Source organism: Macaca mulatta, chromosome 3 (genome assembly GCF_049350105.2).
Source record: "Macaca mulatta isolate MMU2019108-1 chromosome 3, T2T-MMU8v2.0, whole genome shotgun sequence".
Lineage (NCBI taxonomy): Eukaryota > Metazoa > Chordata > Mammalia > Primates > Cercopithecidae > Macaca > Macaca mulatta.
The window spans coordinates 986,967-1,014,264 of NC_133408.1; the positions used below are offsets into that span (position 1 = coordinate 986,967).

General features: G+C 43.4%; 1 protein-coding gene and 1 long non-coding RNA gene across 3 annotated transcripts; both read left to right on the top strand.

Annotated features, from left to right (window-relative positions):
• Window positions 1-342: 342 nt before the first annotated feature.
• Window positions 343-6,433, top strand: S100B (S100 calcium binding protein B). 2 transcript variants are annotated; one of them, XM_015132650.3, is made up of 3 exons: window positions 343-412; window positions 2,967-3,112; window positions 5,892-6,433. In XM_015132650.3, exons 2-3 carry the CDS (start codon window positions 2,975-2,977, stop codon window positions 6,030-6,032), a joined length of 279 nt encoding a protein of 92 aa, XP_014988136.1. In that variant the 5' UTR covers window positions 343-412; window positions 2,967-2,974; the 3' UTR covers window positions 6,033-6,433.
• Window positions 6,434-12,308: 5,875 nt separating this feature from the next.
• Window positions 12,309-15,501, top strand: LOC144339569 (uncharacterized). The gene is made up of 2 exons (XR_013414740.1): window positions 12,309-14,170; window positions 14,495-15,501. It is a non-coding gene; the product is annotated as an uncharacterized LOC144339569 (long non-coding RNA).
• Window positions 15,502-27,298: the final 11,797 nt, after the last annotated feature.

The following is a 27,298-nucleotide window of genomic DNA, read 5'->3' on the forward strand; positions in this document are numbered from 1 at the left end:
GCTTTGTTTGAATCAATTAATCCAAGTCTCTCTCCTCTCCCTACCCCCAACCTTGCCTTTAGGGGAACATCAATATTCATGTAATAAATAAATCACACAAAAAGCTGACTCCCCACTTCCTGCCCTACAGGCCCTTTTTTCTTCCTCATCCCATGTGCAATCCTGGCTCCCAGCAAGTCCCCGGGGCTGCTTGGTCAATGCAGCCCTGTGTGCAGGCCTGGCAGCCCTGCCACCCCCGCCCTCGGCCCCCATTGGCTGCCATGGCCTGCAGTGGGCTGCACCAGGGTTCATCCGTCCTCCCTGGGCAGATGGAATAAGAGGCTGCCTCTGCCCACTAGACCTGCCGCCCAGGACCCGCAGCAGAGACGAGGCCTGCAGCAAGGAGACCAGGAAGGGGTGAGACAAGGAAGAGGTGAGAAAGAGCCAGGCCAAGAGGACGCTCAGGAAGAAATGGTTGTTTTCGTTTGGGTGGAAGGGAATGGAGGGGTAGAAACTAAATGGTAGCTTAAAAAACCCCTTTAGGACAATTGGCAGCACTTCAGAAGTGTCAATAGGATGATGTGTTTTAATCTCTACATTATTGCTTCTTTGTGGACACCTGACTGCATCAGCCCTAGGCAGCTAGAGGTATTTTTCATAAATCAGAGAAACCTCAGGTCTCGGCCCAGAAGTGATTGCTGACATTTTCCCAGTGGTGCTACAAATACTACCTCTCCTGTAACTACTTGAAGAGTAAAGATTTTGCTTCCCACTGCAGCTGGAAATGATGGAGAACCTAATGCTAGTTTAGTCCATATCCTAAATAAACCCCTTTTCTCCTTGTTACTTTTTCCACCGCCCTGGGTAAGTAACTCTTCAGTTTTCCAGTTTCCCTCAGTTTGAAGTGCCAGGGTGACAACAGCCCCAGGACGCCACTCAGAAATTACGTAACAGTTACAAATAAATTGGGTCAAAGAAATTGGGGTTTTGGTGGGTTTTAACTTTCTTCAGTCTCACAGTTTCTTAGGGAGGTCGAACCCCTAGAGGGATCCTCACACGCTAGGTAACGTGTCTTTCTAAGGAGTTAAAGTTCAAATGTTCTCTTGTTCTCAATATTAAAAGATTAATGTAGGACATTCACAGAATGTGAGAAAGAAACAGATATTTATTTCCATTTCTCTTAAAAGATAAACTATAAACCATCAACTATTTATTAAGTCAAAGGGAAAAATTTAACAAGAATTTTTTAATTGATTTGTAGCGTGGTTATGAAGAAAACCATATTTTCTAGTGGTTTCTATTAGTGTTCTAATATATGGAATACATGTTTTATGCCTTTCCTTTGTAATAATCTCGTTAGTCATAGTTCATAGAAAAACAATTTAACCTCCTTTTCCCCAAATCATCATGGACTTTGAGGAGCATCAGAATGATGTAAAAGTGTCTTGTTTTGTTTTGTTCAAAAAAAATACACACACATATATCAATAATTGAAAACTTGAGTGCAAAGAATAAGAAAAGCATGAAATGTTAAAGATTTTAATCCATCTTAACTGTTCTATTTATGAATTACCAAATTTTTAGGGACTCAAGAGCAAAATAAAGTACACTGATTATTAATAGAATGCCTTTAGCAAAGATCTGGCCAGCACAAAAAAATCTTCAATCCTGTTTCCTTTGGAGCATCAGAAATAAATAAAATTTTTAACATCTAATTCCAAATTATTTTTAAGATGTAAGTCATATATTCAACATGGGAATGATTTTTCAACACTATTTATTAATTTATTTTTAATTATAACAGTGCAAATGTTCTTATTTGATGATTAGAACTCAAGGCCAAAAGCTGGTAAATTTCTCGGCCTGCCCATCTGTTTTGTGAGACAACTGACAAGGCATCCTTTGTAGAAGGCGCCTCATTCCCAGACTGATGAGATATTTCCTTGGTTTGCAGGCTGTGGCGTAAGGTACTTGCTGTGAGGGAGGTCGGAGGGCTCTTACTTTGACAGCTGCAGAGAAACACCTATTCCTGCCCCGTCCCAGTCACTGCAGTGGATGAACCAGCCTTTCCCTGCACTGGAGGTAGAATGCAGGCTCAGCAGCTCAGCTTCCTGCCGGATTCTGTCCCTCCCTGCCACAGAACCACACGCATTTAATCAGTTAAACTTAGGATACATTTTTTTTCCTGGTAGATCAAATAACTTTCACTGTTATTCTTCAAAAAGATTGTGGCAATTCTACCATATTTATTTTTCCAGATGAATTTTACAGCTATTTTTGTCATGTCACACATCCAAAAAAAATTCCATCATTTTTATTAAAAATGATTTAAATTTACATATGAATTTAAAGGAAAAACTTCCTACATTTTATGTTCCTCCGAATCTCTTGGAAGGACCTGCATTTTTCTTCCTAAACTTAGTCTTAGATCACATGCTATTTCTATATGAATAGGATATTTCGCACTGGATTTTCTATTTCTTTATTGATAGAATATAGGAATGCTCTTGATTTTTGTCTTATTTTGCTCCTAGTCACTGTCTCACTTTCAGATTGATTTTAACAGCTTGTAGTCGATGGTTTGCTCACCTGCACTCTACCACCTCATCTTGGAGCCTTACAAGAACAGAGAGGGACCCTGTGGGGAGGAAGCAGAAATTTAACCCGTGAATTCCTTTGCTGCTCTGCGTCTGTATTTTTGCTAAAGATTCCCTGTTGGACCAACCCAACCAGAAGCCAGAGGGCATGGGAATATATCCCTGTGGCCCACAGAGACAGAGAAGGCTCACATCTGTCTAAGAGGCAGGTGGAAGGATTGATAAAGGTACAAATTCCCAGAATGCCCCTCCAGGTCATGCCTGCTGTTCCGAGCTTGAAAAGAGTGCCAGGGCCAGTCCATCCCCCTTGTCTGGGTTGCGGTCTGTATTGATAACCTGTGAAATGTTTTATGATGAGGTATAGATGAGAAGGCATCTTTCCTTTGCGAGCCCCTAGGATGTCTGAGCTGGAGAAAGCCATGGTGGCCCTCATCGACGTTTTCCACCAATATTCTGGAAGGGAGGGAGACAAGCACAAGCTGAAGAAATCCGAACTGAAGGAGCTCATCAACAATGAGCTTTCCCATTTCTTAGAGGTGAGTCTTGCTTTTTACACTTGACACCTTCTCCATCTCCTCTTAAAAAGCCACCGGTACACTGGCTTTATCTTCTCAGCTGCACTGAAGGTAATTTCAGTTTCCTTCCAGGACTCCTGGGCTGCTTCTGCAAACTTGTTTGAGTAACGGAACCTCAGTGTAGGACTGGCTCATATAGGCCCCTTGTTTTCATGTCCTTATCAACCATCTTGTGTACAATCGGTGCATCAAGGTCCCAAAGGCCAAAGCTTCCCAAATAATGCTGGACTCATTACTTACCATGGGCCAAAGTGAACATAAAAGGAAACTGTTAAAAATAAGCTTTGGGAAAGTTTTTAGGAAAAGGATGTATTTTGGCTTAGCTAGATGTTTAGTATTTACTATGGAGATAAGACATGCCAGACTTTCACTCAGTAAACACTGACTGAGCACTAATTAAGAACTGTGAGATATGCAGGCATGACAGTCATGGCTTCTGCTCTGGGGCACCCACCCTGGCACATGGATGAATGACCATGACTGGCTTAACTGAGGGTGTGACAGGGGTCTGTACACATCCTTGGAAGCCCTGGGGCTTTGCAGGAGGCTCCGTGGAGTAACATATGTTGGTGAGGAACTGTCTTTAGTTGGGGCCCCTACTTTTGGAAGCTGTATGAGGGTTCCTGGCGAGCCCTGTTCTTCAGGCAGTTCCTGCTGTGGCTTGTGGTGGAAGTATGTCCAGACCCTTGCATTAGGACTCATTTTCTTACCCACTCTCTCCGCTGTCCTTGGATCAGACCCACCTGTCTTTACTGCCCACCTCATGCCCTCATGGAAGTGAACTGTGATCCCCCTGGTACCTGATGCTCTCTTAGAACCAAGGCTGGCTTGAGGCATGCCTTGAGCCAGAGTGAAGCACTGGTGGTGTGCACGTGTGAGATGCAATGAAGGGCTTCCTGGGTCACCGATATGAGCAATCACAAAAGGGAGAAATGACCAGAAAATGAGCCAGTGCACTAGTGTCTCACCAAGTCCTGATTCCAGCGTAAATACTAGGGCAGGGCTCTGCTGCATGGGAATGGGGAGCTGCCCTCCTAAGCTGGCCAAGCCTCTCAGTGCAAGACAGCAAGCCCTGGGCTCCAGCAGCCCAGCAGTCCATGTTTCCAGGGCAGGGGGATGGGGGCTGGCTGGTTCTCCTGTCCGCACTTCCACCAAACACCGCACCACTGTGAATGGTTCAGAGTGGAGCAGACAGGCCTGCAAGCTTGCAGGGGGCATCCCCACGTCTGATTCCAGGACTGGTTTTCTCAGGCATTCAAGTCCACAGAGTGACAGCAGTCCCACTCACAGACGCAGTTTTCTAGTTCCACCAGTCATGCCTTCTGACTTGAAATGAAAGTCCCAGGTTCTTCTGAACAAGGGCTGTTGTGAGGATGAAACGGGACAGTGCTTAAGTGCTTAACATATAGTGAAAGCTCAACTAATAGTAGCTATTATTAATTATTTTTATACATAGAAAAAGCTTAGCATGTGGGAATCTCAATTTGTAAATGATAAATAATTCATGATAAGCATTTCAAGGCATCACGAACATTTGCTCCCTGGTTTTATCAAGGTAATTTCAGTTCAGAAGCAGATCTATAATGTAATTGAAGTTAGTGCCCTGCTCCTGCCCATCCACAGGTGCCTCCCCACCCCTACCCCCGTGGAGTTACAATCTTCTGTATGTTTTGTTTATTTAGTTTTTCAGATAAGGTCTTGCTCAGTCACCCAGGCTGGAGTGCAATGGTGCAATCTTGGCTCACTGCAGCCTCAACCTCCCAGGCTCAAGCAATCCTCCCGCCTCAGCCTCCTGAGTAGCTGGGAATATGGGCATATGGACCACACCCAGATAATTGTTTTTTTTTTCTTTGTAGAGATGGAGTCTCCCTGTGTTGCCCAGGCTGGTCTCAAACTTTCTGGGCTCAAGTGATCCTCCTGCCTCAGCTTCCCAAAGTGCTGGGATTACAGGTGTGAGCCACCACGTCTGGCCCCTGTGTGTCTTATAGCCAAGGTGGCTGTTATACATCACACTTGACTTCTTCAGGCCAAGCCTTCCTGTCCCGGGGAATTGTTACTCTGCTCTTCATCAGTGTTCAATACCCAAATATTTCCCACTACATCTGTAGCCCTGCACTGTGGTTGTTCCTCTGAGGCTTTGTACATCACTTAATAGCCACGCCATTCATTCAGCTCCAATGTCAGGCAGAACTGTCAGGAAAAAGTTTCATGACACCTAGAAAGCAATTCGAGTGGGAAGAAGAATACAGGGTTAACAAATCTAGGACGTTCCCAAGAGTTACTTCAGCAACAAAGACGACTTTCAAAACATTGCGTTCCACTGGAAGTCTTTAAGACAGGGACTTCCACACACAGAACCCATGAAAAGTTTAGGAGGGCCAAAAGTTTATTTTTATTTCAAGACATTTGCTAGGGCTGATCTAGACGATATTCTTTTTATTTATTTTTATTTTTATTTTTTTCAGGTATTTTAAGTAAGATAACAACCTACAGTTTTTCACCTCTTGGCTGTTCCATTCAGCCTTTTCCAGTAGCCCAGGGCCAGACACTGACCCCCCAGAGACGTCTACTTGGACAACAGCCCCCTGGTCACATGAGACATCTTTCCTGATATTTTGCATTTGATGTTCTCAGCTTACTGCAGACACAAATTATCAGAGTCACTCAACTTTTAATCATGTTTTGATGGTCCACAATTCCATTTAAAAACAAGGTTGGCAACTTCTTTTATCTCTCTTAGGAAATCAAAGAGCAAGAGGTTGTGGACAAAGTTATGGAAACACTGGACAGTGATGGAGATGGCGAATGCGACTTCCAGGAATTTATGGCCTTTGTTGCCATGGTTACCACTGCCTGCCACGAGTTCTTTGAACACGAGTGAGATTAGAAAACAGCCAAGCCGTTCCCGTAACAGAGATGGTCACACAAGAAAGCAGACAGCAAGGGCTTGCGGCCTAGTAGGAGCTGAGCTTTCCAGCCGTGTTGTAGCTAATTAGGAAGCTTGATTTGCTTTGTGAGTGAGAAATTGAAAACCTCTTTCCAAAAGCTGTTTTAACAGCCTGCATCATTCTTTCTGCTATATTAGGCCTGTGTGTAAGCTGACTGGCCCCATGGACTCTTGTTAACAGTCACTTAGGAGTCAGTTCTCAGTGATAAAGCGTGCACTGTGCAGCCCGCCATGGCCGTGTAGACCCTAACCCGGAGGGAACCCTGGCTACAGAAATTACCCTGGGGCACCCTTAAAGCATCCGTTACCTTTAAAAAACAAAGCCTTATCCAGCATCATTGGAAAACACTGCTGTTCTTTAAACGCGTTCCTCATCCATGCAGGTAACACCTGGTTGGCTGGTGTGACCCTGCAAGGGCGTGGTGGCCTCGGCCTGCTTCCCGGGATGCGCCTGACAACCAGGTGAACATTCAATGCTGGCAGCCCTCCTGGAAAAAGCAACTCGGTCAGAACTCGGAACCCGAGCCAGCTCTGGGGGCTCCAGCCGCTTCCGTGCCCCATGAGACTCAAGTCGCAGCTGCAGGATCCTCGCCTCCAATGTGCCTCCAGCACATGCGGCTTCCGAGGGCACTACCGGGGGCTCTGAGCCACCAAGAGGGCCTGCCTTCAATAAAAAGAGCACAGCTTGGGAGGCCGAGGCAGGCGGATCACAAGGTCAGGAGTTGGAGGCCAGCCTGACCAACAGGGTGAAACCCCGTCTCTACTAAAAATACAAAAATTAGCCAGGTGTGGTGCCGGGAGCCTGTAATCCCAGCTACTCGCGAGGCTGAGGCAGGAGAATCGCTTGAACCCGGATGCGGAGCTTGCAGTGAGCCGAGATCGCGCCACTGCACTCCAGCCTGGGCGACAGAGCGAGACTCCGTCTCAGGAAAAAAAAAAAAAAAAGCGCAGCAACAGCGCCCCAGCGCCATCGAAAGGGAACGCAAGCAACGAACGTGGATACCCAGTGCCCCCGCGACAGGGAGGCTTCCCCAGGGGCTTCCGGCCACTCCACAGGGGATTTCCGGTGGGTTGAGTCACGTGCTCTTCCCTAAGCCAATCACCGGGAAGGGGAGCTGCCAATGGTCTGGGGCAGTCACGTGCCTGTCCATGATGCACCTGGGCCACCAGCCCCATTACCGGTGTTCACTGTGCTCCCCGGTCGGTGGCCTCCATCTCAGAAACGTCACGCTCCTCAGCGTCCCTCTGTGCCCTCAGAACAGTCGTGGGTAAAACAGGAAGTCTGGCCTGTCCCAGGCAGTGTGGGAGGCCCAGAGGCTCACAGGGCCCGAGGCTGGGTGGGGCAGAGGCAGGAACCACAGCTGTGATGCCCGAGAGATGGGGTGGTGAGAGGGGCCTGGGAGCGGCCAGAGGGGTCCCAGCGAGGCCACTTCTTCCTGCCACATGGGGAGTCCCCAGGGCCAGGTGCTCACTTCTCGCTCAGCTCTCACCGTCTGGAAATTCTTGGTTACTTTTGGCCAAGGGGTGATGTTTTCGTTTTGCGCTGGGCCCTGCAAGGCTGGTCCTGGTGCGTGCTCCAGGCTGGGGGGCAGGAGGCCAAGCTTGAGAGGCCCAGGGTGCGACGGTGAGCTGGGGGGCAGGAGGCCAAGCTTGAGAGGCCCAGGGTGCGACGGTGAGCTGGGGGGCAGGAGGCCAAGCTTGAGAGGCCCAGGGTGCGACGGTGAGCTGGGGGGCAGGAGGGGCGCTGCTGCCGGGGGGCAGCTCTGGGCTGCCCTTGATGCAGATCCCCGCCTGCCACCTGCATTCCTCCCCAGAGGATGCTCTGCCGCCTCAGGCGAAAGTTGAATCGGCCCTTCCAGAGCCTCCTCTGCCCACATTGATCCAAGAATCCCAAGGTGACTAAGTCCCCAGAAGCCTACTCTGCTTCCAAACCAGACAGGGAGAACATTGGCCCTCCAAGGAGCTTGGCTCCAGCCCCATCCCTCAGGGACTCCCAGGGCAGCTTCTGAGCACAGGGGGGCTCCTCCACCATCCAAAGGGGGTCTCGGGGGGTCTCCTCCAATGAAATGCCGTTAGCTCCAAGTTGTAAATGCCACTGTCCTCTCCTGGCAATCCCTAGCTGAGCGTGACCCACCCTCACCCAGAGGCACCTTCCAGTTCCATGAGTGGGTGGTGGTAGTCCCCACAGCCTGGTGGCCAGCACAGGCCCAGCCTACCCCAAAGGCTACCTCCAGCATCCCCAGGTAGACAGGGGATGGGCTTGGGCAAGGAGGTGGGGGAAACCCGCCCCCAGCTTTGACCAGGAGCACATGGAGCTCGCTCAGACCTGAAGGGCAGGACCAAGGTGTGAAGAGTCTGTTTTCATGAATCTGTTGCCCAGGCTGCCATTTCCATGGCCCAGTTCAGCCACGGAATTTTCTGTGCTCCATCAGTTTGTCCGTTTGATCCGCAAGATTCTGGGCCACAGCCACTTTGCAAATCTGTCCCTGCCAGCAGTGTTGGTCTCTCAGGGTGGAGACTCTGGGGCCAACCTGAGGACCCCATTTGTTGACTTGCAGTGAGAAGGTGCTGTTGAGAAGTTGGGCTGCGAGAACCCACCATCTCTGGACCCCGTGGACCATCCTTTGCAGGGGCTGTTGTCCCTGCCAGAAGTACAAGCAACACAATTGCCAGACTTTCCTGCTACCAAGAGGAGGAATCATCATCTAATAATTGGGATTGTGGGGGGTAAGGCCTTGGGCCCCCAGGCAGCATCTGGCCATACCCCACCTGTACCCACCAGCGGGGACAGACAGAGCAGGAAGGCTATTGGGCTGTCAAGCCCTGGGCTTTGTGCTTTCCTGACCCCATGCCTGTCTGGGGAAAGGGAACAGTGAGGAGGGAAGTGGAGAGTGGGTGATCCTGGGCTCCCCTGGCACTCTGTCAAGCTCTGGCTCTCTCTTGCCCACTATTTCAGCTCCCCACCTCTGCAGGGCCCCAGGCCTGTTCAGCCAGACCCTGCTTCTCTTGCAACCAACAAGGAAAACCCCCCAGGCTGGCTGGGGCCCTACTTGGGTATCTCCATTATGGACAGTTTGTCTCCACAGCATGACACCCTGTGAGCCCCATGGGCCCATGACTGTTCCCTGCAGCTCTGCCCTGTGAGGCCCCATCCTGGTCTCCAAGGCAAGATGGGGACCCTTGAGCCTACATGCCCCCAGCCAAGACCCTGGAGAGGGTTTGGAGACTCTTGTTAGGAAGTTGTGGGAGACACCTGGGTTTGTTTGCTTTTGTTTTGGGGTTCAATTTAGGGATTCCACCCTTATCTTGTGCAGACACAAATCAGATTTTTGTAATTGCAGATAGATGGAAGTGTTTGGGCATCAGAGGAAGGTTGCACTGGCCCTTCATCCAGTGGGAACTTCTACACACAGATATTACTTTCTGCCCACAATTGAGACTCCCAAGTAGGTTCCACTAGCCCTGTCCCACAAGAGCCCAGATATTCCCTGGCAGTTTTTCTTTACCAAGAACTGGGCTGCCTTGGGGACCAGGTGGGTGAGCACAAGGGATGCCTGGCCTCTCCATCTTGAGACCCCCCTTAATTATGACCCTCACAGCCATGTCCACCGGAACCTGGCAGGCACGACAATGGCACAACCTCCTTTCACTGCATTTAGGGAGAAAACGGCCGGCCTCTCTCTGAAGGAGTGCAGAGAATACACATTATTCAAGCAAGTTAGCATGAGGCAAGCCTAGAGCTTTTACACAGGGCTGGATGTTGAGCAGAGAGCTAAGGATGAGGCTTGCGCTCTCCTTGGGAAAATAGCCCAAAGCCCCCAGGATATAAACCTTGCAGGAAGGAGGCCAGACTTGGCTGGGCTAGAAAGGGCTTTTCTGATGTCTCCTTACCCCAGCACCCCTAATTTAAAATACAGATCCCTGAGGTGCATCTCAGGAGTTCAGGAGGCCAGTCCCAAACTTTTCCTCTTCGGTGAGGAGGTGGAGGACACTACAGAGGGCATATTGGGTCCCATGGCCCCCTACAGCTCACTGCATTAAGAGGAAATTTATAGCACTAAATGCCCACTTCAAAAAGCTAGGGAGATCTCAAATTGACATCCTAACATCACAACTAAAAGAACTAGAGAACCAAGAGCAAACAAACCCCAAAGCTAGCAGAAGACAAGAAATAACCAAGATTAGTGTAGGGAAAAGAAAGAAAGATCAGACTGTTACTGTCTCTTAATGCTGCTTTAGCTGCATCCCAGATATTCTGGTATGTTGTCTGTTTGTTCTCATTAGTTTCAAATGAGTTCTTGATTTTTGCCTTAATTTTATTGTTTACCCAGGAGTCATACAGGAGCAGGTTGTTCAGTTTCCATGTAGTTGTGTGGTGTTCAGTGAGTTTCTTAATCTTGAGTTCCATTTTGATTGTGCAGGTCCTTGGTATGCTGAGTACCAGTCTCCTGGGGGCACTGTTGTTTCTGTATACTTTGTCTCTGTGTCTTATTTCTTTTCTCAGTCTCTCGTCCCACCTGACAAGATATACCCACAGGTGTGGAGGGGCAGGCCACCCCTTCAGATGAGAGCAGAACTGAAATAAATAGAGACGTGAAAAACCCTTCAAAAAACTCAATGAATCCAGGAAAAAAATAATAAAATAGATAGACTGCTAGCTAGACTAATAAAGAAATGTGAGAATAATCAAATGGACACAATGAAAATGATAAAGAGAATATCACCACTGACCCCACAGAAATACAAACAGCCATCAGAGAATACTACAAACATCTCTATGCACATAAACTAGAAAATGTAGCAGAAATTGATAAATTCCTGGATACACAGACCCTCCCAAGACTGAATCACTTGCCTACCAACCAAAAAAAGCCGAGGACCAGAAGAATTTACAGCTGAATTCTACCAGAGGTACAAAGAGGAGCTGGTACCATTTCTTCTGAAAGTATTCCAAACAATAGAAAAGGAGGGACTCCTCCCTAACTCATTTTATGAGACAAGCATCATCCTGATATCAAAACCTGGCAGAGATTAAAAAAAAAAAAAAAAAAAAAAAAAACAACTTCAGACCAATATGACTGATGAACATTCATACAAAAATCCTCAATAAAATACTGGCAAACCAAATCCAGCAACACATCAAAAAGCTTATCCCACCATGATCAAGGTAGCTTCATCCCTGGGATGCAAGGCTGGTTCTACATATGCAAATCAATAAACATAATTCATCACATAAATGGAACTAAAAACAAAAACCACATGATTATATCAATAGACACAGAAAAGGCCTTCAATAAAATTCAACATCCCTTTATGCTAATACTTTCAATAAACTGGATATTGAAGGAATATACCTCAAAATAATAAGAGCTATTTATGATAGATCCACAGCCAATATGATACTGAATGAGCAAAAGCTGGAAGCATTCCCCTTGAAAACTGGCACAAGACAAGGATGCCCCCTCTCACCACTCCTATTCAACATAATATTGGAAGTTCTGGCAAGGGAATCAGGCAAGAGAAAGAAAGAATGGATATTCAGATAGGAAGAGAGGAAGTAAAACTGTCTCTGTTCACAGGTGACATGATCTTATATCCAGAAAACCCCATTGTCTCAGCCCAAAAGGTAGGTTTGTTTGTTTGTTTGAGACAGAGTCTTGCTCTGTTGCCAGGCTGGAGTGCAGTGGCACAATCTCGGCTCACTGCAACCACCGCCTCCCAGGTTCAAGCAATTCTCCTGCCTTAGCCTCCTGAGTAGCTGGGACTACAGGCATGCACCACCACGCCTGGCTAATTTTTGTATTTTTAGTAGAGACAGGGTTTCACCATGTTAGCCAGGATGGTCTTGATCTCTTGACCTCATGATCTGCCTGCCTTGGCCTCCTAAAGTGCTGGGATTACAGGTGTGAGCCACCAGCCCAGCCTCCAAAAGCTTCTTTTTTTTTTTTTTTTTTTTTTTTTTTGAGACGGAGTCTCGCTGTGTCGCCCAGACTGGAGTGCAGTGGCCGGATCTCAGCTCACTGCAAGCTCTGCCTCCCGGGTTTTTACGCCATTCTCCTGCCTCAGCCTCCCGAGTAGCCGGGACTACAGGCGCCCGCCACCTCGCCCGGCTAGTTTTTTGTATTTTTTAGTAGAGACGGGGTTCACCGTGTTAGCCAGGATGGTCTCGAACTCCTGACCTCGTGATCCGCCCGTCTCGGCCTCCCAAAGTGCTGGGATTACAGGCTTGAGCCACCGCGCCCGGCCCCAAAAGCTTCTTAAACTGATAAGCAACTTCAGCAAAGTCTCAGGATACAAAATCAATGTGCAAAAGTTACAAGCATTTCTATACACCAACAGACAAGGCAGAGTGCCAAATCATAAGTGAACTTCCATTCACAATTGCTACAAAGAGAATAAAATACCTAGGAATGCAGTTAACAAGGGAAGTGAAGGACCTCTTTGAGGAGAACTACAAACTGCTACTCAAGGAAATCAGAGAAGACACAAACAAATGGAAAATCATTCCATGCTCATGGATAGGAAGAATCAATATTGTGAAAATGGCCATAGTGCCCAAAGTAATTTATAGATTCAATGCTATTACCATTAAACTACCATTCACATGCTTCACATAATTAGAAAAAAAAGCTATTTTGAAATTGATATGGTACCAAAAAAAGCCCATATAGCCAAGACAATCCTAAGCAAAAAGAACAAAGTTGGAGGCATAATGCTACTGGACTTCAAGCTATACAACAAGGCTACAGTAACTAAAACAGCATGGTAGTGGTACAAAAACAGACACATAGACCAGTGGAACAGGATAGAGAACCCAGAAGTAAGATCACCCATCTACAACCATCTGATCTTCGACAAACATGACAAAAACAAGCAATGGGGAAAGGATTCCCTATTTAATAAATGTTGCAGGGAGAACTGGCTATCCATATGCAGAAAGTTAAAACTGGACCCCTTCCTTACACCTTATACAAAAATTAACTCAAGACGGATTAAAGACTTAAATGTAGAATCCCAAACTATAAAAACCCTAGAAGAAAATCTAGGCAATACCATTCAGAACATAGGCATGGACGAAGATTTCATGATGAAAACATCAAACACAATTGCAACAAAAGCAAAAGAAAATTGACAAATAGGATCTAATTAAACTGAAGAGCCTCTGCACAGCAAAATAAACTATCATCAGAGTAAACAGACCACCCACAGAATGGGAGAAAATGTTTGCAATCTATTCATCTGACAAAGATCCAATATCTAGAATCTACAAGGAACTTAAAACAAATTTACAAGAAAAAAACAACCTCATTAAAAAGTGGGCAAAGGACATGAACAGACACCTTTCAAAAGAAGACATTCATGTGGTCAACAAATATATGGAAAAAAGCTCAATGTCTAATCCTTTTGTAATAAAAAAGATCATTAGAGAAATGCAAGTCAGAACCACAAATGAGATACCACTGTCTCACACCAGTCAGAATGGCAACTATTAAAAAGTCAAAAAACAACAGATGCTGGCGAGGCTGCAGAGAAAAAGGAATGCATTTACAGTAATCGTGGGAATGCAAATTAGTCCAATCATTGTGGAAGACAGTGTGGCAATTTCTCAAAGACCTAGACCCAGAAATACCATTTGACCCAGCAATCCCATTACTAGGTATATACCCAGAGGAATATAAATTATTCTATTACAAAGATGCATGCACCTGTATGTTCATTGCAGCACTATTCACAATAGCAAAGGCATGGACTCAACCCAAATGCCTGTCAATGGCAGGCTAGATAAAGAAAATGTGGTACATTTACACCATGGAATACTATTCAACCATAAAAAGGATGAGATCGTGTTCTTTGCGGCGGCATGGATGAAGCTGGAAGCCATTATTCCCAGCAAACTAACGCAGGAACAGAAAACCAAACACCACATGTTCTCACTTATAAGTGGGAGCTGAACATTATGAACACATAGACACACAGAAGGGAACAACACACACTGGGACCTGTTGAGGGGGACACTGGGGGAGGGAGAGCATTAGGAAAAATAGCTAATGCATGCTGGGCTTAATACCTAGGTGATTGGCCGGGCGCGGTGGCTCAAGCCTGTAATCCCAGCACTTTGGGAGGCCGAGACGGGCGGATCACAAGGTCAGGAGATCGAGACCATCCTGGCTAACATGGTGAAACCCCGTCTCTACTAAAAATACAAAAAACTAGCCGGGCGAGGTGGCGGGCGCCTGTAGTCCCAGCTACTCGGGAGGCTGAGGCAGGAGAATGGCGTGAACCCGGGAGGCGGAGCTTGCAGTGAGCTGAGATCTGGCCACTGCACTCCAGCCTGGGCGACAGAGCGAGACTCCGTCTCAAAAAAAAAAAAAAAAAAAAAAAAAAAAAAAACCTAGGTGATTGATTGATAGGTGCAGCAAATCATCGTGGTACATGTTTACCTATGTAACAAACCTGCATATCCTGCACATGTACCCCAGAACTTAAAAATTTTTTTAAATTATCATCGGGATCACTTGCTTTCAGTCTGATGGACTTTGTTTAGTGTTTATGGTGATGTCAGCCAACAACAAAATTTGCTTATCTAAGAATGCCCCTATTTTGCTTTCATTTTTCAAAGGTGTATACTTTTTGCACATCTTATTTGGAGAAATGTCTTATAGGTTTTTCTTTTTCAAAATTGCTTTGTTTATTCAGAGTGTCTTTAGATTCTATATGAATTTTAGAATAAGTAAGTCTTTCTGCAAAAACCATAATTAGAATTTGGATAGGGATTGCCTTGAATCTGTAAATGGCTTTGAGTAGTACTGCCATCTTAACAACATTAAGACTTCCAATCCATGAACATAGGATGTCTTTCCACTTAATTTCTTTGTATTGTTCGATGTTTTCAATTCAATATTTTGTATTTTTCATTTTATAAGTCTTTCATCTCCTTGGTTAATTCCTAAATATTTTTGATGCTATTGTAAATGGAATTGTTTTCCTGATTTCCTTTTCAAATTGTTCATTGTTAGTGTATGGAAATGCAACTTATTTTTGTGTGTTAACCTTGTATCCTGCTACATTGCTAAATTTATTAGTGCTTTTTTTGTGGAACCTTTAGGCCTTTCTAGATATGAGATTATATCATTGGCAGAGATCATTTTAATTATTTCTTTCCAATTTAGAATCCTTTTTTTCTTGCTTAATTGCTCTAAGAGCTTCCAGTTCTGTGTTGAGTAGAAGTGACAAAAGTAGTCATCCTTGCTGTGTTTCTGATCTTTTCACAAAAAGCTTTTGCAGATTTTCACTACTATGATGTTTGTTGCGGATTTTCATATATGGACTTCATTATGTTGAAGTAGTTTCCTTTTATTCCTAGTTGTTTTTTTCTTTAATCATTAAAGGGTACTGAATTTTTCCAAATGCCTTTGCTGCATTGAGATGATCACATGTGTTTTTTCACCTTCATTCCATTAATATGGTGTATTACATTGATTGTTTTCATATATTGAATCATCCTTACATTCCATAAGTAAACCCCACTTTATAATGCTATGTAGTATTTTTAATATGCTGCTGAAGTCAGTTTGCTAGTATTTTGTTGAGGATTTTTGCATCAGTGTTCAGAAGGGATCTTGGTCTGTAGTTTTCTGTTTTTGTAGTGTCTTTGGCTCCAGTATCAGGATAATGCTTGCCTCATAGAGTAAGTTTGAAAGTTTTCCCTCATCTTAAATTTTCTGAAGTTTAAAAATGATTAGTGTTAGTTATTTGAATGTTTGGTAGAATTCACCAGTGAAGCCATCAGGTTTTTGTCAATAGATCTTTTATTACTTAATCAATCTCCTTACTAGCTATAGGTCTACTCAGATTTTCTATTTCTTCATGATTAGTCCTGATATGTTTTGTGATTTTAGGAATTTGTCTATTCTGGGTTTTTCCATTTGTTGGCATACAATTGTTCATGGTATTTTTAAATGCTTTTTATTACTGTAGAATTGGTAATGTTTCCGATTTTATTTGATTTTAGTAATCTGTGTCTTCTTTTTTTCTTGGTTCATATAACTAAAATGTCAATTTTGTTGATCTTTTCAAAGAAACCATTTTTGGCTTTCTCAATTTTCTGTTTTTCTGTTGTCTCTCTTATCTATTTCTGCTCTAATCCTTACTTCTGCTAACTTTGGGTTTAGTTTGTTCTTCTTTTTTAGTTTCTTAAGTTTAAAGTTAGGTTGTTAATTTGAGGTCTTTCTTGTTTTTTAATGTAAGCATTTATAGCTATAAATTCCTTCTTTAGCATTGCTTTTGCTGGGTCCCATAAGTTTTGGTATATTGTTTTTATTTCCAAGTATTTTCTAATTTTTCTTGTTATTTCTTCTTTGATCCATTGGTTGTTTGAAAGTGTAATTTTCACGATTTGTTTATTTTCTCAATTTTCCTTCTGTTATAGATTTTTAACTTTATCCCAGTTTGGTTTAAGGAAGGACTTTGTGTATTTTTAAATCTATTTAAATCTATTAATATGTGGTCTAACATGTTGTCTATCCTGGAAAATGTTCCATGTGCCCTTGAGAAGAATGTGTATTCTATTTTTATTGTTGGGTAGAATGTTCTGCGTATATCTGTTAGATCTAGTTAGTTTATTGTGTTGTTTAAAGCCTCCATTTCCTTACTTATGTCTTATTGTTCTATTGATTATTCAGAGCAGGGCACTGACATTTTGAACTATTACTACAGAACTGTCTATTTCTCCTTTCTCCCTTCAATCGTCAGTTTTCATTTCATATATTTTGATGATCTGTCTTTATATGTGTCAATGTTTATAACTGTTACATCTTCTTGCTGAATTGAATATTTTACTAATGTCCATCATCTCTTGTAATCCTTTTTTATTTAAAGTATATTAGTATAGCTACCTCTGCCCCCTTTTGATTACTATTTGTAAGGGAATTTTTTTTTTTTTTTTTTTTTGTGAGAGAGGGTCTTACTCTGTCTCCCAGGCTGGAGTACAGTGGTGTGATCTTGGTGCACTGCAGTCTCCACCCTTCAGGCTCAAGCAATATTCCCACCTCAGCTTCCCGAGAAAGCCAAAATGCCCAGTTTTTTTTGTGTGTGTGTGTGTGTGTGTGTTTTTTTTTTGTAGAGATGTGGTCTCTTCATGTTGCCTAGGCTGGTTTCAAACTCCTGGGCTCAAGAAAACCACCTGCCTCAACCTCCCAAAGTGTTGGGATTATAGACATGAGCCACTGTGCCCAGCGAATATCTTTTTCCATCCTGTCACTCTCAATATATTAATACTGTGTCTTTGTGAGTCTCTTGTAGACAGCATACAGTTAGCTCCTGTTTTTTTCCCCATTCTGCCAATCTCTGTCCATTTAATCTATTTACATATGAAGTAATTATCAATAAGGAGAGACTTTGGTCACTTCATATTCTATATGCCTTATATCTTTTTCCTCATTTCTTGTGCCTTTCTTTTGTGTGTGTGTTTGTTTGTTTGTTTGTTTGGTAATGAAACATTTAAATCCCTTTCTCACTTCCTTTTGTGCATACAGCCATGCATTGCTTAACAACAGAAATATGTTCTGAGAAATGTGTTGTTAAGTGATTTCATCAATGGGGCAACATCATCGAGTGTATATGTATCTACACAAACCTAGCCTACAACACACCTAGGCTACATGGTATAGCCTATTGCTCCTGGGCTACAAACCTGTCCAGCATGTAACTGTACAGAATACTGTAGGCAATTGTAATGCAATGTTCTTTGTGTATCTAAACACATGTCCAAATATAGAAAAGGTACAGTGAAAATACAGTATAAAAGATAAAAATCGGTACATTTGTGTAGGGCACTCAGTCCATTGTATGTTGCTTATAACAGAATACCTGAAACTGGCTAAATTATAAGAAAAAATGAATTTATTTCTTAGAATTATAGCAGCTGAGAAGTCCAAGGTTGAGGGCCACATCTGGTCAGGGTCTTCTTGCTGGTAGGGACTCTCTGCAGACTCCCAAGGTAGTGCAGGGCATCATATGGTGGGGATGCTAAGCATGCTTGCTCAGGTCCTTCTTCCTCTTCTTACAAAGCCATCAGCCCCATTCCCATGATAATCCATTAATCTATCAATCCTTGAATAGATTAATCCAATCACCTCTTAAGGGCCCCACCTCTCAATACTGCCACATTGGGTATCACTCAAATCATAGTAAGTACTTATCATTAATTGAGCTGGTAGAACTTGAAGTTATTTTGGGTGTGAGTGGTGAGTGAATGTGAAAGCCTAGGACATTACCGTACACTACTGTAGACTTTATAAATATTGTACACTTAGACTACACTAAACATATTTTTTTCAATAAGTTAACCTTAGCTTACTGTAACTTAATAAACTTTCAAATGTTTTTAAGTTTTTGACTATTTTGTAAAAACATTTAGCTTAAAACACATTGTACAACTGTGCAAAACATTTTTAGACATCTTTATAAACTTTTTTCCTAAAAATTTTATTTTTTACATTTTAAACTTTATTAAAAGCTAAAAACTCTCAATAAACTAGGTATTGATGGACCATATCTCAAAATCATAAGAGCTATTTATGACAATCCCACAGCCAATATCATACTGAATGGGCAAAAACTAGGAAGGATTCCCTTTGAAAAGTGGCACAAGACAAGGATGCTCTTTCTCACCACTCCTACTCAACATACTATTGGAAGTTCTGGTCAGGGCAAACAGGCAAGGAAAAGAAACAAAGTGTATTCAAATAGGAAGAAAGGAAGTCAAATTGTCTCTGTTTGCAGATGACATGATTGTGTATTTAGAAAATCACATCATCTCAGCCCAAAATCTCATGCTGATAAGCAACTTCAGCAAAGTTTCAGTATACAAAATCATGTGCAAAAATCACGAGCATTCCTATACATCAATAGACAGAGAGTGAAATGATGAGTGAACTCCCATTCACAATTGCTACTAAGAGAATGAAATACCTAGGAATACAACTTACAAGGGATGTGAAGGAGGACCTCTTCAATGAGAACTACAAACCACTGCTCAAGGGAATGAGAGGACACAAACAAATGGAAAAATATTCCATGTTCGTGGATAGGAAGAACCAATATCGTGAAAATGGCCATACTGCCCAAAATAATTTATAAATTCAAAGCTATCCCCATCAAGCTACCATTGACTTTCTTCACAGAATTAGAAAAAAATACTTTAAATTTCATATTGAACCAAAAAGAGCCTGCATAGCCAAGACAATCCTAAGTAAAAAGGACAAAGCTGGAGGTATCATGCTACCTGACTTCAAACTATACTACAAGGCTACAGTAACCAAAACAGCATGGCACTGGTACCAAAACAGATGTATAGACTAATGGAACAGAACAGAGGCCTCAGAAGTAACCCCACACATCTACAACCATCTGATCTTTGACAAACTTGATAAAAACAAGCAATGGGGCAAGGATTCTCTATTTAATAAATGGTATTGGGAAAACTGGCTAGCCATATGCAGAAAACTGAAACTGGACCTCTTCCTTACACCTTATACAAAAATTAACTCAAGATGGATTAAGGACTTAAACCTAATACCTAAAACTATAAAAACCCTAGAAGAAAACCTAGGCAATACCATTCAGGACATAAGCATGGGCAAAGACTTCATGACTAAAACACCAAAAGCAATGGCAACAAAAGCCAAAATTGACAAATGGGATCTAATTAAACTAAAGAGCTTCCGCACAGCAAAAGAAACTATCATAAGAGTGAACAGGCAACCTACAGAATGGGAGAAAATTTTTGCAATCTCTCCATCTGACAAAGGGCTAATATCCAGAATCTACAAAGAACTTAAACAAATTTACAAGAAAAAAACAACCCCATCAAAAAGTGGGCGAAGGATATCAACAGTCACTTCTCAAAAGAAGACATTTATGTGGCCAACAAATATATGAAAAATGTTTGTTGAACAGTGTTTGATGAAAAATCATCACTGGTCATTAGAGAAATGCAAATCAGGCCGGGCGCGGTGGCTCAAGCCTGTAATCCCAGCACTTTGGGAGGCTGAGACGGGCGGATCACGAGGTCAGGAGATCGAGACCATCCTGGCTAACATGGTGAAACCCCGTCTCTACTAAAAAATACAAAAAACTAGCCGGGCGCGGTGGCGGGCGCCTGTAGTCCCAACTACTCGGGAGGCTGAGGCAGGAGAATGGCGTGAACCTGGGAGGCGGAGCTTGCAGTGAGCTGAGATCCGGCCACTGCACTCCAGCCTGGGCAGCAGAGCGAGACTCCGTCTCAAAAAAAAAAAAAAAAAGAGAAATGCAAATCAAAACCACAATGAGATACCATCTCATGCCAGTTAGAATGGCAATCATTAAAAAGTCAGGAAACAACAGATGATGGAGAGGATGTGGAGAAACAAGAACGCTTTTACACTGTTGGGAGTGTAAATTAGTTCAACCGCTGTGGAAGACAGTGTGGCAGTTCCTCTCCCAGAAATACCTTTTGACCCAGCAATCCCATTATTGGGATATAATGGGATTATATCCCAATATATCCCATTATTGGGATACCCAAAGGATTATAAATCATTCTACTATAAAGACACATGCACACGTTTGTTTATTGCAGCACTGTTCACAATAACAAAGACTTGGAACCAACCCAAACGGTCATCAGTGACAGACTGGATAAAGAAAATGTGGCACATATACACGATGGAAAACTACGCAGCCATAAAAAGGATGAATTCGTGTCCTTTGCAGGGACATGAATGAAGTTGGAAACCATCATTCTCAGCAAACTAACACAAGAACAGTAAACCAAACACCACATGTTCTCACTGATAAGTGGGAGGTGAACAATGAGAACACATGAACATAGGGAGGGAAACATCACACACAGGGGCCTGTTGGGGGATTGGGGGCTAGGGGAGGAATAGCATCAGGAGAAATACCTAATGTAGATGATGAGTTGATGGGTGCAGCAAACCAGGATGGCATGTGTATACCTATGTAACAAACCTGCATGTTCTGCACATGTACCCCAGAACTTAAAAGTATAATAATGAAAAAAATAAAACTAAGACATAAACATACTCATTAGACTAGGCCTAGATGGGGTCAGGATAATCAATGCTATTGTCTTTCACCTCTACATCTTGTCCTGCTGGAAGATCTTCAGGGGCAATAACACACATGGAACTGTCATCTTCTATGACAATGCCTTCTTCTAGAATATGTCCTGAAGGGCCTGCCTGAGGCTGTTTTACAGTTAACTTTCTTAATAAGTACAGTCAAGTAGCAATAAAATGTATAGTAAGTACATAAACTAGTAAGATATACATTATCAAGTATTATGTACTGTACATAACGGTGTTAAACTTTTATACCACTAGCACTGTAACATGTTTATACTAGCATTATCATAAATACATGAGTAATGCATGCTGTTATGATGTTACAATGGCTACAACATCACTAGGCAACAGGAGTTTTTCAGCTCCATTATAATTTTATAGGACTAACATTGTATAAGTGGTTCATCGTTTACTAAGATGTTATGTGCACATGACTGTATTCTACAGCTCAGGGGCTCCCAACCCCCAGGCCATGGACTGGTATTGGTCTGTGGTCTGTTAGGAATCAGGCCTCATAGCAGGAGGTGAGTGGCAGGCAAGCAAGCATACCTGAGCTCCATCTCCCGTCAGATCAGTGGCCACATTAGATTTTTTTTTTTTTTTTGAGACGGAGTCTTGCTCTGCCGCCCAGGCTGGAGTGCAGTGGCGCAATCTCAGCTCACTGCAAGCTCCGCCTCCCAAGTTCACACCATTCTCCTGCCTCAGCCTCCCAAGTGGCTGGGACTACAGGCACCCACCATCATGCCCGACTAATTTTTGTATTTTTAGTAGAAACAGGGTTTCACCATGTTAACCAGGATGGTCTCGATCTCCTGACCTCGTGATCCACCCGCCTTGGCCTCCCAAAGTGTTGGGATTACAGGCGTGAGCCACCACACCCAGCCCACATTAGATTCTTACAGGAGCACAAACCCTATAGTGAACTGCACATGAGTGGGATCTAGGTTTTGTCCTCCTTATAACAATCTAACTAATGCCTGATGATCTGAGGTAGAACAGTTTCATCTCAAAACCATTCCCCCCTTCCCAGTCTGTGGAAAATTTGTCTTCCATGAAACTGGTCCCTGGTGCCAAAAAGGCTGGGGACCACTGCTATAGCTGTTTTCTTTGTGGCTACCGGGGGATTACATTAAACATCCCAAAGTTCTAATACTATACTCTAACTTGAATTTTACCAGCTTAACGTTAATAACAAATTCAGCTCCTTTAAAAGCTCTGTCCAAACCTATTGATGTCACCAAATTAATCTTTATAAACTGTGTAGCCCAAAACATAAACTAGTAATTTTTTTTTTTTTTTTTTTTTTTTTTTTGAGACGGAGTCTCGCTCTGTCGCCCAGACTGGAGTACTGTGGCCCGATCTCAGCTCACTGCAAGCTCCGCCTCCCGGGTTCCCGCCATTCTCCTGCCTCAGCCTCCCGAGTAGCTGGGACTACAGGCGCCCGCCACCTCGCCCGGCTAGTTTTTTTGTATTTTTTTTTAGTAGAGACGGGGTTTCACCGTCTTAGCCAGGATGGTCTCGATCTCCTGACCTCGTGATCCACCCATCTCAGCCTCCCAAAGTGCTGGGATTACAGGCTTGAGCCACTGCGCCCAGCCAAACTAGTAATTCTTTAATTCAGCCTCTTAAATTATGTAAAAAACAAAATGTGGAGTAACAAATCAAAGTTACAATAATTCTGGCTTTTAGAGTAATTTACTAAAACTACGTTAGTCTCTTACATCATGTAGAAAAAAGATACTGCAATTATGGACCATCATTTCAATACTACCAGATTTTATAATTGCCCATTCTGTTACCTTCACTGACATCTTCATTTCTTCAGATGAATTTGGGTTACTGTCTAGTGTCCTTTCATTTCACCCAGCAGGACTCCCTTTAGCATTTCTTCTAAGGCAGGTCTAGGGGTAACAAACTCCCTCAGCTTGTTTATCTTAGAATGCTTTAATGTCTTTTTTTTTTTTTTTTTTTTTTGTGAGATGGAGTCTTGCTCTGTCACCCAGGCTAGAGTGCAGTGACACTATCTCGGCTCACTGCAAGCTCCGCCTCCTGGGTTCACGCCATTCTCCTGCCTCAGCCTCCCGAGTAGCTGGGACTACACGCGCCTGCCACCATGCCCGGCTAATTTTTTGTATTTTTAGTAGAGACGGGGTTTGACCATGTTAGCCAGGATGGTCTCAATCTCCTGACCTCATGATCCGCCCACCTCGGCCTCCCCAAGTGCTGGGATTACAAGCATGAGCCACCACGCCCGGCCTCCTTCACGTTTGATGAGCTGCTTTGCCAGGTATAGGATCCTTGGTTGACTTTTTTTTTTCTCTTAGCATTTTTAATATATTGGCCCACTACCTTCTGGCCCCTAGTTTCTGATGAGAAATCTGCTGATAATTTTTTTTTTTTTTTTTTTTTTTTTTTTTTGAGATGGAGTCTCGCTGTGTCGCCCAGGCTGGAGTGCAGTGGCTGGATCTCAGCTCACTGCAAGCTCCGCCTCCCGGGTTCACGCCATTCTCCTGCCTCAGCCTCCCGAGTAGCTGGGACTACAGGCACCTGCCACCTCTCCCGGCTAGTTTTTTGTATTTTTTTTAGTAGAGAGGGGGTTTCACCGTGTTAGCCAGGATGGTCTCGATCTCCTGACCTCGTGATCCGCCCGTCTCGGCCTCCCAAAGTGCTAGGATTACAGGCTTGAGCCACCGTGCCCGGTCTCTGCTGATAATCTTATTGAGCAGCAGTCCCCAACCTTTTTGGCACCAGGGACTGGTTTTGTGGAAGACAATTATTCCACAGACCGGGGGGCACAGGATGATGGTTTTGGAATAGAACTGTCCCACCTCAGATCATCAGGCATTAGATTCTTATAAGGAGTGTGCAACCTTGATCCCTGGCATGTGCAGTTAGTTCACAAGAATGCTTGCATGCCTATGAAAATCTTATGTCACTACTGATCTGACAGGAGGCAGAGTTCAGGTGGTAATGCTCACTCACCCACCACTCACTTCCTGTTGTGTAGTCCAGTACCTAACAGGCCACAAACTGGTAACGGTCTGTGGCCCTGGGCTTGGGGACCTGTTATTGAGGATTCTTTGTATGTAACAAGTTGCTTCTCTCTTGTTGCTTTCAAAATTCTCTGGCTTTGGCTTCTGAAATGTTGATGTCTGGGTGGTCTCTTTGAATTCATCTTACTTGGAATTTGTCGCGCTACCTGGATGCTTATATTCATGTCTTTCATCAAATTTAGGAAGTCTTCAGCCATTACTTCTTCAAGTATTCTCTCTCCCCCTCAACCCTGCTTCTGGAACTGCCAACATGCATATATTGGTCTGCTTAATGGTGTCCCACAGTTCCCTCAGACTCTGTTCATTTTTCTTCAATCTTTTTTTCTTTTCTTCAGACTCATTAATTTCTACCGTCCTATCTTCAAGCTCACTGATTCTCTTCCTGCCCTTGGATTCTTCTAGGGAATTTTTCATTTTAGTTATTGTACTTTTCAGCTCCAGAATTTAGGTTATCTCTTTATTGATATTTCCATTTTCCTCATGCATTGGTTTTTAACTTTCTCCACATCTTCCTTAGTTCTCTGCACATCTTTAAGACAGTTATTTGACAGTCTTTGTCAAGTACGATCAGGTCTTTTTCAGGGACAGTTTCTATTCATTTTTCCTTGGAATGAAGCATATTTTTCTTTGCATGTCTTGTGATCTTTTTGTTGAAAAACTGGCATTAAAATTAAATAATGTTGTTAATCTGGAAATCAGATTCTTCTTCCCCAGGGTTTGCTGGGGGTTTTTGTTATTTATTTATTTTTATTGATCCTTAGCTGTCTCTATGTCAAAGATCAGCTTGAGGTCTCATTTTAAGGTCTTCTCAGTTCTTTTCTGAGCTGTACCTTTCCCTGGACATGTACATTTTCTACTTCCCCCTGTATGTGCAGGTGCTTTTGAACATCCTAGTCTTTAGTGTCTGGCTCCCAAAAGGAGAAAATGAGAAACATGAAGGGTTGGGGGAGAAGGGTCCTGGGCCTTTAAATCACAGCAATGGAAGTAATTTAAGCTGGATGAAGAGGGGTTTGCAAAAATCAGGGGAGCTGCAACAATGGTCTCTGGACTCATCTGCCCCTCTAAAATCAGAAGTAGCAATCAAGGATCTGGCTCCATGTGCAAGCTGCTCCTGGAACACGTGCACAGTTGCCTGCCATGGGCAGGGGGTAGGGTAGCTGCCACTGTGCCAGGAGCTAAAATTAACCCTCATTTACCATCTAAGCCTTGCCCTGGAAGTTACAAGCCATCAGCAGACTCCAGAGCTCCAAAATAGTCACATCAGATTCTGCCAGTGCAATTACTGTCCAGGTAGGGAAGACATATTCCTGGTGGTTTGTACTCTGCTATCTTCCCAGAATCCTTCCCCTTCATGAATAACATAAATGCTAAAAATTGCTTGTCTTTGACTTACGTACCATTCCACCAGAGCATGAAAGCCTGTAGATGGCCTTCACTCCACTGATTTCCATCTGGAGCCTCCTGCAGCATCTGGGCACACCCACCTAGCAGTGATGGTCAGTGGCAATACCTCTGTGCTCCCTTTTCCCGTCAAAGCTTCATTTGATCCCTCGTGCTCCTTTTGACTTTTTTTAAGTGGCATGTGAAATGAATATTCATATCTAGCCTTTTCAGTTCCTTTGAGAATCTGGGGAATAATGTATCCCACACTTAGTAGGCACTAAACACTAATAAAGTCTCAATTTCTCGCCCTGTACTGCCCTCAGCAAACTCCACGATGATCCTTCTGAAATATCTCATTGGCTCATGTGAAAAGGTTCTCTCATTAAATCCTGAAAAGCAGAGCAGAATTCAGGAAGACCTGGGTGAGGATTAGGGTGACTGAGGCTTTCAGACCAGCAAGAGGGAAGAGGGAGGACAGTCCAGGCACCTGCTTAGATACTTTAAAGTCATTCCTCTTCAACTCAAACTTTTTACTAATAAGCAAAAATGTAAAAACCATTAATTCTGAAATTTTACATGTAGTTTCCTTTTAATTCTCCATTACTGAAACTGAACATCAAACAAGAGGATGAATGCCACGCAGAGTGTCACAACACTGCTGTTGTATCCAATTTAAATAGAGAATGCCTTCCCTAACCCTTTAGGACCCAAAATTTATGTAACATTATCTCAGATAGGAAGGGAATGCTTCCTCCTCCTGTTCTTTTCTCACATGGCAAATAACATGCACGTGATTTACTGAGGATATTTACTGACAGCAAGACACAGTGGCAGCAGCAGGTCTCCTTGCCTTTTCTTTAGAACAGCCTGGAAGCCTGAAGGCCAGCACTGTGGCAGCAACCAAACACTGGAGGATAGTTATTTCTCTGCCATGGACTCCCCATTGGTTTATGCTGATCATTCCAGTAGAACCACTTTGAAATAAATCAGCTATATTCATAATCTGAAATCAAACACAATAACCACAGTTTGCATAAATGTAACATTTAAAAAACCACCTGCATTAAAACAAATAGAACCAAAATACAAATAACCCACAGAAAACGAAGTATATGGAGGTTATAATTCTTAATAGAGACTCCTACATGTCAGTATGAAAAAACTTGACCATAAAAACTGCCAAATCTGAACAAAATACATCAGATAAGAACTAAAAATGGCCATGAACAAATGAGGACATATTCAACATGACCAGACACACCACTTATTTGCCTATCAAATTGTTAGAGTTATTTTAATCTTGAGCACATGTCCACTGCCAACATTGCTTGGCAACTGCAAAGAGGCCTTTTCCATGCTGTCACCCTGCCCTTCTGGAGGGCAGCAGGTACCCAAAGCTTCAAACCTGGCGTGAACTCTGACCCACTCACTCTACCTATAGGAACTGAGCTCAAGGCAGTAACTGCAATCATGGCAGTGTAAACGTGCATCTGAAAGGAGGCTCACCGTGGTCCTGTTGAAACAACACTGATGTACAGCAATACAGCAAATACTACATTTACTCATGGCACACTTGTAAAATACAGCCATTGAAACGTAGAAGAATATATGTAACAGACTTAAAAGTCTATAATTT

Bases quoted from the DNA above. Each gene is read 5' to 3' on its own strand.
- S100B (XM_015132650.3), top strand. From the start codon at position 2,975: ATGTCTGAGCTGGAGAAAGCCATGGTGGCCCTCATCGACGTTTTCCAC. The intron at 3,113-5,891 runs GTGAGTCTTGCT...TATCTCTCTTAG, and splicing joins AGCTTTCCCATTTCTTAGAG to GAAATCAAAGAGCAAGAGGT.